The sequence below is a fragment of the Colossoma macropomum genome, unplaced genomic scaffold, assembly GCF_904425465.1.
Source record: "Colossoma macropomum unplaced genomic scaffold, Colossoma_macropomum, whole genome shotgun sequence".
NCBI lineage: Eukaryota > Metazoa > Chordata > Actinopteri > Characiformes > Serrasalmidae > Colossoma > Colossoma macropomum.
Window position 1 is genome coordinate 9,347,468 of NW_023494794.1, and position 13,062 is coordinate 9,360,529.

At 38.9% G+C, this 13,062-nt stretch overlaps 1 protein-coding gene across 1 annotated transcript; it reads left to right on the forward strand.

The window, feature by feature from the left end:
- Positions 1-6,242: 6,242 nt before the first annotated feature.
- fxyd2 (FXYD domain containing ion transport regulator 2) lies at positions 6,243-12,083 on the forward strand. The gene is made up of 6 exons (XM_036580108.1): positions 6,243-6,399; positions 8,514-8,549; positions 8,794-8,868; positions 9,791-9,827; positions 10,591-10,653; positions 12,011-12,083. The coding sequence occupies exons 1-5, from the start codon at positions 6,390-6,392 to the stop codon at positions 10,613-10,615; spliced, it is 183 nt and encodes a 60-aa protein (XP_036436001.1). The 5' UTR covers positions 6,243-6,389; the 3' UTR covers positions 10,616-10,653; positions 12,011-12,083.
- The last annotated feature ends 979 nt before the right edge of the window (positions 12,084-13,062 follow it).

Below are 13,062 nucleotides of genomic sequence, written 5' to 3' on the forward strand. Positions count from 1 at the left end.
CCTGTGGGCTACAATAACTCACCAAAGCTTTAAACAGCTCTGTTCCTGAACAAAATGCAAGCGCTGTAACATCGACCATTACACGAAACATCAGCGAGGTAATGAGGCCTGTACAGTGGTGTGTATATACGCTGAAATTTCTTTACAGTCAGAACTGTTGTAGCCTGGAGGTCCAAAGCCTCGTCAGTCCTCCGATTGGTCATGAGTTGAAAGCCACCTGATAATGCCTTGTTATTGCCATTATGTCCTTGAAGAAGGCCATTTAAAGCCGCTCCAGGTGGCCTGTTGCTGCTTTTAGCTTGTTTAAATAACTATGGGTTAAAGTCTCAGCCAAATTACATTTCTAAAAGCACACGTTTACACGTATTTGTATGTGCTTGTGTTGGAAAGGCGAGCCCATGTCTCAGAGAAGCAGACTCATAATTGTATGTGTGCTTTTTCTTGTTTTATACAATAATAGTGAAGACTATTGGTTGGGGACATTTAATTCAGTTATTAAGATGTAAACAAAGTCATTCAGAGTGGTACGACATGAAGTGGCCATTCTAGATAAACCTACTGAGTCAGAATTGTTCACAGTGGTGGTGATAGGAACCAGACGTCAGAAGAGTTTAACGTCTCTAAAATCTCTCTCACAGAAAGTAATAAACAGAAAATGAATTGGTTTACGATAGTTGCACGATATATTTTCGGCCTAAAACCTATTTTTAAAAGACATTTGCAGCAGAGAGCTACACGCAGGTACAGTAAGGCAAAATAGTCCCCCAGAAAACATTTAATTTCAGATTTACTACAATTTTACCATCATTATTACACATAAAAACTCAGAAGACACGTGTAGATTCACTAGTGGTTTTGGATGGGGTGTAAAATCAGTAAGTATCTCTACAATAAACCATTTCACTCTGAATGGCTTTGACAGAATTATGCAGAAATTCTGAAAAACAGGTGGGATTTCCATTTATTTTTCTCAATATAAATGTCTTAGAAAAGAATTTTAAGCAATTAAATGTCTTTATGAACAGTACACATTTAAACACGCATGTCCAAACACTGAATTTCTTCCCTGCTAGATCTGCCCTGGTCAACTGTAAGTGCTATTATTGTAAAATAGAAGCATCTCAGTCAACAGCTCAGTCTCAAAGTGGTAGACCCTGAGTGGAGCCTTACCAAGGTCCTTTTGACTAAATGGACACAAAATTTCTACTAACACACTCCAAAAACTTGTGGAAAGCCTTCCCAGGAGAGCGGAGGCTCTTATAGCCACTTTCAATTCTGTACTATTGTCCATGGTTTTGGAATGGAATATCCAACAAGGTCACATAGGTGTGATGGTCAAGTGTCCACATACTTCTGGCCATGTAGTGTACTTCTGCAGTCAACCCTGACAAGAGTAAGAAGTGATGTTTGGCGAGACACCTCAACCCTCAATGATTAACTGTGGCAAGAATCCCTCAACTCATTGATATTTAACTACCAGACCATTCATTTATGATCTACCAGATATGGCTTTGAGATTGACCTTGCCTCATAAGGCCTTTTGGAGTCTCTTGTTTGTCACTCAGTTGTGCTTATACCCAGCCATTAGCAGGTGCAAACTGCAAGCCATCGTATGTTTACCTCAAACTGCTTCGAGATCTTCTGCCCCGGCCTTCTCCACAGACCACGATGCATGGATCCTCACCTGTGAACCATAAGCTAAACCTTGCATACATCTCAGAGAAGACTGTAGAGGACAAATAAGATGAGTTCTTGGTGAGGTTTTGTTTAGTCAGGGTAAAGCCATGTATTGAAATGGCTCCATTTGTACTTAATTGTGGTCTAAATGGGAATCAACAAACATGTAACGTGTGATTCCTCGCTCTTCAGACTTCAAACACATCAGAAGTCTCAAATGTGTGTAAAAAAAGAAGTATGCTTCTAAAAGCAGGCTTAGAACTAAAGTTTAACTGTCTAATGCATGGTGTTGCCATATGGCAACAATTAATTTATCTCAATTTTACTAAAAGGCAGTAAAAAAAATCTGTTTTGCTATTTAATTGTGGAAAAAGCGTCTTTTACTTTGAAAGGACAAATACTTTAGAACAACACATGACCAGGAAATGTTATTATACTGTTATTATTACCACACATTCCAAATACCAATTGAAATTTTACTACTTTCCTATATTTGTAAACATTGGGTCGTACATTTCACTAAGTCTAAGTTGGATTTGTTGCGTCTCGTTTTCAATAAAAGGATGTTTTTAGAGAATAATTAGATTTTATGGTGCTTTTTTTTTATGGCAACAATTTACCCACTACTACTTTTCTTCAAATATTTCCATTATTTAAGCAATTTTAAATAACAAAAACACAACAAAACATTTTTATCATGTCTAAGTAATAATTCATGCAGTAGAGGGTTAACACTGAGTGCGGAAGCTGGCAAGATGAACTTGCTCTGTTTGTTCAGCTTTGTCTTCCATTTGTCCTTCTGAATATGCCAGATTAAAGCTTAACCACTCACTGACACAGAACGTACCTTCTCTCACGACTTCTCTCTCTCCTTCATCTTGTGATAACAGTGGAAAAAGGCCATGCAAATACCGGAGTCATGTGCTGAGTCCATGTTACCCTTGATTTTAGGTTCTGCTATACATGGAAAGTAGGGGTGGGAATCTTTAGGCACCTCACCATTCGATTCGCTTACGATTCAGAGGCTGCGATGCGATTATAAAACGATTATCGATGCATCTCGATGCATCTTTTTTTGCTATACATGATTTCTATTTTCCAACTGTGAGAGGACTTGGTAGTTTTAAACCAAAGTATTTGTAATGATCCATAGTGAATTTACTTCCAGTATCTTTTATTAATAAATCAAATGGAAGTGATGTGGCAAGTGAACTAGAAGGCTCTCATTCACTGCTGTTTAGAGCACATGAGGCGCTGCTGCCACTCATCTGCGAAAAAATGCGCTGTTAGGGTGACACAAGATCCAGTAGTCATGGATGACCATGCAGCACATTACAGCCATTCTACTCGTTTTCTTCAGTGATTTTATAACTTTATAACGGTTTTGGTCTCGTTGTAGAGAGTGGTGGGCTCTCTGTGTCAGTAAAATATCTTTTTTTTGGGAACCAGGGCGAAAGACTGAGAACTGCCATGCAGACTGCAGGTCACTTAGCAACGAAGCTTCGCCCAGCTAGTAGCGAACCAAAAGGCATAGATTTAAGACGAACATTTGGAGAAGAATGGACTTGTTCACATTTATAAGCAGCGCAGTTGGTTTCCTGATACGTTAAATCTGCAGTGAGAGACTGTCAAACACTAAAAGTCACAAAGATGAAGTCGCTTCTCTTTCTAATTCTCCTGTTCCACCTTAAATGGTGCCGCATTTACATTCGGGGCCTCAGGCAGAATTTAAGATGGAACGGGAAAATTTAAACAAGAAGCTGGAGAATAAGCGACTTCAGCCTCGGAAAACAGCTGGATGCTGAGACATTTTACAAGAAACTGTTCTACTTTTAAGGAAACGTTTTGTGGTGGAGAGGGGAGGAAAGCGGTTATAACTAGTTAAAGCTTAAAGCAGAGCTAAGTAAGTCAGCGTTTTCGTACTGAGACATACTGGACATTAAATGTTGTGGCTCCGGGTGCCGCACTTACCCACTTCCAAGTTCCGCCTTTTGCGTTGCGTCAACATTACGTTATAAATCAAATATCTAGAAAATCGATTTTTGACATTCGATTCAGAATCGTTCACGTCTGCATCGCGATCATCTAAGAATCGAGTTTTTCCCACAACCCTAATGGAAAGTCAATCAATAGTTGGTTAAAATCACATTTATTAAATTAATCCATTACTCTAAATGTAGTTGACCAGCCAAGACATGTTTGGCGTCCAGTTTTGCACTCACTCTTAAAAGATGGTTCTTTAAGGGTTCTTTAGTAAAGAAAATGGTCCTATATAGAGCCATGAACACTTAAAGAACCCTTTACATGCATATATGGTTCTTTGCATCATGAAATGGTTCTTCAGACTGATGGAGAATGTGCTGTAGAGGGTTCTATATAGGACCTTTTTGAAAAGGGTTCTTCTATTGTAACAAGCTTCACATCGTAACAATAGAAGAACCCTTTGTGGTTCTCCTTGTATATAGAACCATGAACACTTAAATAACCCTTTGTATGCATAAATGGTTCTTTGCACCATGAAAGTGTTCTTCAGACCGATGGAGAATGTGCTGTAGATGGTTCTATATAGGACCAGGGTTCTATATAGTACCCAAAAGAGTTCTTCTATTGTAACAAGCTTGGCATCGTAACAATATATAGAAGAATATATTTTTTGTGGTTCTTCTTCTATATAGAACCATGAACACTCAAAAAAAAAAAACCCTTGCATGATTAAAGGGTTCTTTGCATCATGAAAGTGTTCTTCAGATTGTTGTAGATGGTTCTATATAGAACCTTTTTGAAAAGGGTTCTATACAGAACCAAAAAGTGTTCTTCTATTGCAACCCTTTTAGGTTCTTCTTCTATAAAGAACTATGAACACTCGAAAAACCTGTTGCATAATTAAAGGGTTCTTTGCATCTTAAAAGGGTTCTTCAGATTGATGGAGAATATAGCACCAAAAAGGGTTCGTTTATTGTAACATGCTTGACATTTTTGGTGCTATATGGAACTCAAAAAGGTTCTATGTAGTCCTATATAAAACACATTCTCCAACAATCTGAAGAACACTATCATGATGCAAAGTGTTCATGGTTCTATATGAAACCATTCTTTACTAAAGAACCCTTGAAGAACCTTGTTTTTAACAGTGCAGCTAACAAGTGTGAATCTATTGACTTTGCACAAACTGCAAGACTTTGGAATATTACGCAATAGATCACATTTTTAGTTGTATAAGCTGTGTAAAGGTTTTTTTCAATATTCATGAAATAGTACTGAAAATTTTCCTTTCCAGTCTGCACTGACAGGCATTTTGAAGTGTTTAAATTTTTTTGTAAAAAATCCTTTGAATGAAAATGTAACTATGATGCAAAGCTTTACCCTTGGGAAGCATCAATAGCTAATTGACCACTAATGGTGCCCTCTTGTGGATAATTTTTATCCTACTAAATGCGAGTAAGTGACTTCATGAGATCAACACATATAAAAATGGACAAAAGTACAAGCTAAACACAGTAATAGCAGCCACTGTCAAGCCTGAATTTTGTCTCTACATAGATAGCAGTTTTTATAGACTATAGTTTGTGTGTATGTGTGTGTGTGTGTGTGTGTGTGTGTGTGTATCTGTGTGTGTGTTATAGCGTGTTAGAAACCACATAAGCAAATCTACTTCAGATTACTTTACATTATACAAATGGCTAATATTCCAGCATGAGGAGCATCTGAAGCTATGCTAAACTGTTGGCAAGTGAGTGTTAGAAAGTGATGTTGGGTAAATGTGGTTGGTATAGTGTGGTGGGTAAAACCTCTGCCTTCTATGCTGTAGACTGGGGTTCAATCCCCTGCCTGGGCTGCACCCTATACTATACCAATAAGAGTCCTTGGGCAAGACTCCTAACACTACTTTCACCTACCTGTGTTAAATGAAATCAAACTGTAAGTTGCTCTGGATAAGAGTGTCTGCTAAATGCCGTAAATGTAAAGAACATCACTAGGCCTTCGCAACAGGGAGGACATTTTATTTCACATGGTTCTAGATTTGTAGGTTCTGGAATTGAGATTCTACCGGCTAACACTGCAAAGAAACACTAGTCAATAGTCACTCATATCTTTTCTTTACATACATTCTCTCAATCCACTCAACCTGCAGCCAGGACTTCATTAACGTCATACAGACTCCTTGATGTGGTTTAGAACACAATGTAACTTATTTATAAAGTTCACAGAAAGTCACACTGTGTCCTCCACCACATCAACAAGTCTGAACCTTAATGAAGACCTGGATTCTGTTTGAGCGGGTTTAGAGACGTTTTGAGGGTTTATTTATGGAAAGGTTTTGGGTGACTATTGACATCAGCTATGTTAGCCTTGTAGCTCCAGAGCTAAACTGTAGCAGCAAAATTTAGACACCAAACATGTCTTCGTTGATCAACTTGGTAGCTCCTTTGATGCCCTTGTTTTGTCATTGTGTACAAAGTTATCTGATATTATAATGGGATGTTTGGTACAGATTAGCCACCTTGACCTTCTTACATGACTCAAAAAGGAAAACACACCCCTCCACACTCCCTCTTTGTCTCCGCCCTCTCAGAAACACTCTCACATCACTCCGAAGACCTTGCACCCTTTCTCATCAGTATTAACTCGCACCCTCTTTCACGCATACTGAGCTCCACTCAGTGCAACTACCTGCCTTAACAATCTACAACTACAGCAACAGACCCTGAACAATGGGGGGAGGTAAGTCAGTGTCCAGTTACTGTGTTAATGTGTTTTAATCCATATTTGACAGACGAATCTGAAACCAAGTGAATTCTTTTGGTGTACATTTTGATTTTGTACACCTCATGAATTCAACTCAGTTCAGCAATGCTTTATGGGAATGTTACCCATCACACATGGCTGAGACGTCTGCCTAAAGTTGGCTTCTTTAGTTTTCCACTGGAGCTGCAAAGCGAATACAGTCGAAATCTATGGTAACAAGACTTACTTGTTAGCCTCTTCGCTCCAGCACAAAACTAAAGAAGCTTTAGATACCAACCACGTCTTTTCTGGTTGACTACATTTGCTGTAAAGGCAAAATTGTGTAAATTAGATTTTTTTTAGTGAGCCCTTCGTTTAACCAGTGACAAAGGTATAAAAGAAGAGGTTATTCTTTCATTCTCAGCCTGTTTCTTATCCTCATTTATTGCATTTTCTTGAAATCCTGCACTTGCTCAGCTGTGCTTAATGGGGAAATACCTTAGCAGCATTAGTTCCGTAGACCTGCACAGATGAAAACAGGGCTGTTGGGGTTCAGCTAATCACCAAAATGAGGCTGGTGCACCTTGTAAACAGCACTACAGAGTAACAGCGAGGGCAGCTGAGAACCAGGCAACCTGAAAAAGAGCTTTCCCAGCCAAATGATTCGTATCAGGCCAACAAGCTATCGGTTCTGCAACAGTAAATTTAAGTATATAAGTGATTTTTAATTGCTTTGCCCAAAGACCCTCGAGCTGCTGTGTTGGGCTGGAAATATTACTGCTAAAACGTCCCTGTTTACATGATTCCTCATGTTCTACGGGCATTCATGGGTGGAATATCAGTTGGAGCTCAAGGGCGGTGGATTCAAGAAAGCTTTCCTAAGAAGAAAAATCTTAAGAAGCTTTCAATATTCTGTTAAGGGGGCATTCCGGCCTGAAAAAGGAGTTTAATGTGTTGTTTTAAGCATTATTCTGTTGTGTAGAATGACATCCCTCAGTCTCAGTTTGACAGAGGTCTTCATGTCAGTTTCTTCATCACTGTTCTCTCATTACCCAGCATGCATTCCACAAATACAGCCACTGAGAATCTCTGTGGTGTCAACCAATTCTGACTGCTAGCCTAGTTGTTGATCTGCAAGGTGATAAATACAACCAAACCATCAGCCTGGCCCCCAAAATACACCCCAAAATCCCTCCTACCTTCAAGATACATCATCAGAAAGGGGCTTTTCTAGTCTTTTCTAAACCTTCTAACAGCCCCATAGAGAAAGCCTCACTCCTGGGGCACTGCTGTAGGATGTGAGTCGTCAGGTTTAGAGAGGTAGCGGTGGTTGAAGTTATGGTCTTAGTAATTTTATTAAGTGATCATTACCTTCCACAGCCATCTGGAGGTGCAGGATACATTCTGAATTGTGTTGGAAACCGTTGATCTGCGGAGATGGAAGGAGAAAAATCAGTGAAATGTTAAAAACCTTAGTAAACTGGAACAGACGTGATGGTAGAGTAGTGATGCATGCAGTGAAGTGTGTACTGAGCTAACATTAACGTCAGGCAGGCCTTTGATCTCAGTGTCAACACTACACCAAACACATGACAATTTTGGGGATGTAAGGATTTTAGAGCTTCATAGACGACCACATTCTGGGGCAGTCGTGGGCTGGAGGTTAGGGAACTAGCCTTGTGACCGGAAGGTCACCAGTTTAATCCCCTAAACTGACAGTACGTGACTGAAGGGCCCTTGAGCAAGGCACCTAACCCCCAACTGCTCCCTGGGCGCCGTGGATGGGGCTGCCCACCGCTCCGGGCAAGTGTGCTCACTGCCCCCTAGTGTGTGTGTTCACTAGTGTGTATGTGTTGTTTCATCAATGGGTAAAATGCAGAGGTGAAATTTCCCTGTTGTGGGAATAATAAGCGTCACTTAATTAACTACTATCTGAACTGCCTTTAGGCCAAATATACTGATGCTCTACCACTGAAAAAGACTGATACTTATCTTTAAGGTATTTTTATGTTAAGTGAATATTGAAGATAATAATATTTGAAGACAACAATTATATAGTTCCTTTTTTGCAGTTAAACAAACTGTAATTCCCTGTTTTTGTCTGTTTCTAGAGACGGTTGATTACTCTGATAAAGACTTCACTTATGGTAAGTCTTCTATAACTTTCCAAAGCAGTTCTCACAGCAATAGGCCTGCATTTCATTAATGCTCTATTAAAGTGGAAGCAGAGATGGCTGGCGAGGCTGACCAATACAAATGGCTGTGGAAATGTTTGTGCTGCCATCTAGTGGTGATCTGTGTGGACATGAGCTGTGTGTTTATTCCTCTGAGCTGGTGTGATGTGAGGTCTGGTGATGGTCAGTCGTGCTTATCTGTGTTTGTGTGTGTGAGACTATGAGGTGATCAGAAGAGGAGGGCTGATCTTCGCCGCTGTCCTCTTCTGTTTGGGCATCGCCATTATTTTCAGTAAGTTACCACACTGACATTTGTGTGTTGTTTGTTGTTAGTCACTGTATTGTTGTTGTGAGTTTACCATTAATGACATGATGATACATAAATGTGTATAATGTACAGTGCATTTTTTTAAACTTCAGGTTATATAATTTGTAAATATGCTGTACTTTGGTTAACTTTTGAATTGCATATATTTAAATTAGAAAAAATAACTTACAATTTTTCTTGATAGATCTATCTACCTATCTGTCTGTCTGTCTATCAGTCTATCTATCTATCTGTCTGTCGATCAGTCTGTCTATCTATCTATCTGTCTATCTATCTATCTATCTATCTATCTATCTGTCTGTCTGTCTGTCAGTATCTATCTATCTATCTATCTATCTATCTATCTATCTGTCTGTCTGTCTGTCTGTCTGTCTGTCTGTCAGTCTATCTATCTATCTGTCTATCTGTCTATCTATTGGTCGGTCGGTCGATCGGTCTGTCTGTCTGTCTGTCTGTCTATCTATCTATCTATCTATCTATCTATCTGTCTATCTGTCTATCATAGTTACGCTATAATACTGATTCAGATTTTTTCAGTACTGTACTGTATGAGTACTAATATAGCTTGTTTGCTTGTCTGAGTGTCCATATTAACGCATACATAAACACACAGAAAGGCATAAAGAGTTTCCCCCCATTTAAAAACGACTTTAAATAAATGAAGAAATGACAGTGTCATTTACTCGTTATTTTGAGATGTGTTGTTAAGAAACTGGATCTTTCTGTGAGCCACAGGTGTGCAATTGTGACAGTGTGTGAGGGGTTTGATGGACCCATAAGCCACAGGCCTCCCGCACCCTGGGCCTTTTCCCAGCCCCCAGTAGTTACATGACTGAAGACATGCATTTGGCTGTCTTAGATATCAAAATGTGTTTTTCTTTGACAGGCAAAAGACTGACCTGTGGGAGCAAACGAGCAGCAAAGTAAATCTCACACACACACACACACACACACACACACACACCCACACACACACACACACACACACACACGCACCCACACACACACACACACACCCACACACACACACACACACCACACATACACACTGGCTGAAATACACACAAAGTCTGATGGGCTCTCACAGCAGAAACGCTATTAGTGGGACAAATGACATATTCTGCATTTTGCAGATGTTGAATCGTTTGGATCTCTTGTCATCCAAGCCTTAAATTCCTTGCTTATTTGCTTCATCAAAACACCAATAATGTTAAATGACACCATTTACTAACATGATTTTAATACTTCAAGTGTTTTTTTTTAACCACATAATCCAGGAGAAAACATAAAAATGACACTGGATAACTGGACGGGTGGCAAACCTAGTCTCAACTGTAGACGTCTGATGAGGAGGGCTGGGTATCATTCGAGCATTTTTGCTAATGAAATCAATAAAGATACCTTGACCTTGACACCAACTCCTGAACAATACCAGAGACATTATAAAGGAGGAGGAGACGATTCACTGGCTGAAAGATGAATGGGAAAGCTTGTAGTGCTCAACATGGCACCCAAGTATAGCTGTGTGTGGGAAACACTTCTGTTCTGTTGAAGTATTAAAAACCTATTGAATTTTGATACCCAGCCCTACTGATGAGGATGTAATATGAACACAAACCAGCAGATACACATACACATAAGAAACATCCAGCATACTAACCTGCTCTGCTTTTCCATTCTGTTCAGGCCTGTGAACTTAGACGAGCTTTAAACTCTGCATGGTTGCAGTGAGGCACTCTTGTACAGCAGGTACATCCTTCTAGTCAAAGCCTTCTACGGCGTTTTTGTATGTCTGTCTACTGATACGTATAAAGCTTCGAACTAAAGTGACGTCATTTATGAAAAGGTCAGACCCAAAATTATATTAGAATGGCCATTATTTATCAGTAATGTTTTTCTTAATCAGGTACATAAGATGAATAGAATTACACATCAAGTAACTCCACAAACATCCTAACTGAGCTGTAAACCAGCATCAGTGGGACAAACACAGCAGAAATTAGAATCTGTTATAAGTATCTTACATGAGCTCTAGATGGGGAAAAATATAAAATTAAGTAATTTGAAAATGAGGTAAAGTAGTGAGGCCCTTAACTCCTTAAAGTCCCAGGCTTATTACATACTGAGGCTTATTATTCAGTAATTACAGGAACTTCAAACTGGCCGAGCTATTCTTAGATCACAGAAGTGTGTAACAATAATAAAACCTTTGGGCCTGCCGATGGGCCCTGGTCATTTAAGGGGTCAAATCTAAATGAATATGATGTAAATGCAATGCCAATGATGTAGATTGGAGTAGATGAATAACTGGAAAATAAGCCTGCAGTTTAAAGTGTTTAAAAAATGTCAATGTGAATCCTCAAAACTTAAATGGGAAATTCCACAGATGTTTCAAATTGCTGCATAATTCAGGGCTTGAGATGTAAACATTGAGTCACTCAGAGTGGTTAGATGTGAAACGGTTCATTGTAGAGACTCAGATTTCTTTACACTGGTGGTGATAGGAACCAGGGGTCGCCATGACTACAACACAAAAGTAGCCAATTTCTTTACTATCCAAAACCACCAGTGAACCTACGCGTGTCTTCGGAGATTTTATATGTAATGTTGATAACAGAGAAATAGTGGTGAATCTGAAAAAAGGGACTTTTTGCCTGCATGTAGCTCCAGTATGAATAGCTTTTTTAAGGCCAAAACCTTCTCAAAACTGTCATGAAACAACATCTCAGGTATCAGACAATGTATTCATAACCACTTAATGTAATAACTTGCTGTGAGGGAGCTTTTAGAGGCATCTTAGAGCTTCAGAAATCTGGTTCCTATCACCACCACTGTGAACAATTCTCTACAATGGACCTATAAATTATACAGGAAGTATAAAAAAACCCTGGAATTCCCCTTTGATGCCAGGGCTGTGGTGCTGCAATCATTTTAGAATTTATATACAGGATTAACAGCTTTAACTGATTTCTGATGTCTTTTCTTGTCTCAGTGAGGTGACTTACAATGGTGCTATGGATTTAGGCAGATACTAAACTGTACGGGCTAAATTTCCTTACAAGCTAAATGCACTAATTTACTAATTAATCTTATTTTTTCTCCACAGGTATCCCAACATGTAGCAGTCGATCCTACCACCTTTGAAGACTAATCACACCTAAAAACATAAGATTCAATTTTAAAAAGCACCTTCTTTTGAGTTTATGTAAGCTATGAATGTTTGGCAGCTTGTGTGTCAATAAAGAATGATCAGAAGAGCACAGTTCTTATTTTTTAGTTACTTCTTTAAGTTTCATAATCTCTCACAAAGGCATTCAGCTTTGATTCATGGTCTGCTGCACCATTACAAAGATTATGCCTCAATACATGTATATATCCATCAAAAATCATATATATATATATATATATATATATATATATATATATAGATAGATAGATAGATCGATACACACTACAGCTTTGATTCCTTTGACCTCCAGAGTTCAGTCTTAGAAGTTGGTTTCATTTTCTGCTTTCCACAACATCATAGTCCCAAATTTCACATAATGTAATATAATGATGTAGAGATCTGGTGGTCTCCGACTTTTGCACTGTTCTCTATGGCCTTTATCAGGATCAAAACCATACTGAGCAGGTCACATTCAAAGAGCTTGATTGGTGCTGAACCCCTTAAATGGCCAGGACCTGCCGGTTGGCCGAACATTTTATTACACACTTCTATAACCTAAAAATAGCTCAACAAATTTGCACTGAAGTCCCTGTAGTTACTGAATAATAAGCCTTAGTATGTAATAAGCCTGTGATTTTAAGGTAAGTACTCTCAATTTGGATTGCTTACAGCGGTGGTCATAGCAACCAGGCGTTATGTATCTATCACAAACCTACATTTATCTTTTTGAAATAGATCAGACTGATGTAGTACAATGTTAAAGTTAAACACACCTTTTACTCCCTAATCCATACAATACTTACATGGAAATGAATCTGCAGAAACAGGCAGTTTTTTAATTCACTGATTGTGTAAAGAATGGTTTTAAGCCAGGCTTTGGACATGCTACCATGTCACAACACAAGCGTACTATACAGCGAGCTAAATGTTAGCAATTCTTATGCAGATGCAGTGTAAGTATGCTCATAATATAGGTAATTACACATTAA

Bases quoted from the DNA above. Each gene is read 5' to 3' on its own strand.
- fxyd2 (XM_036580108.1), top strand. The intron at 8,550-8,793 runs GTAAGTCTTCTA...TGTGTGTGTGAG, and splicing joins TGATAAAGACTTCACTTATG to ACTATGAGGTGATCAGAAGA. The intron at 8,869-9,790 runs GTAAGTTACCAC...TTTCTTTGACAG, and splicing joins GGGCATCGCCATTATTTTCA to GCAAAAGACTGACCTGTGGG.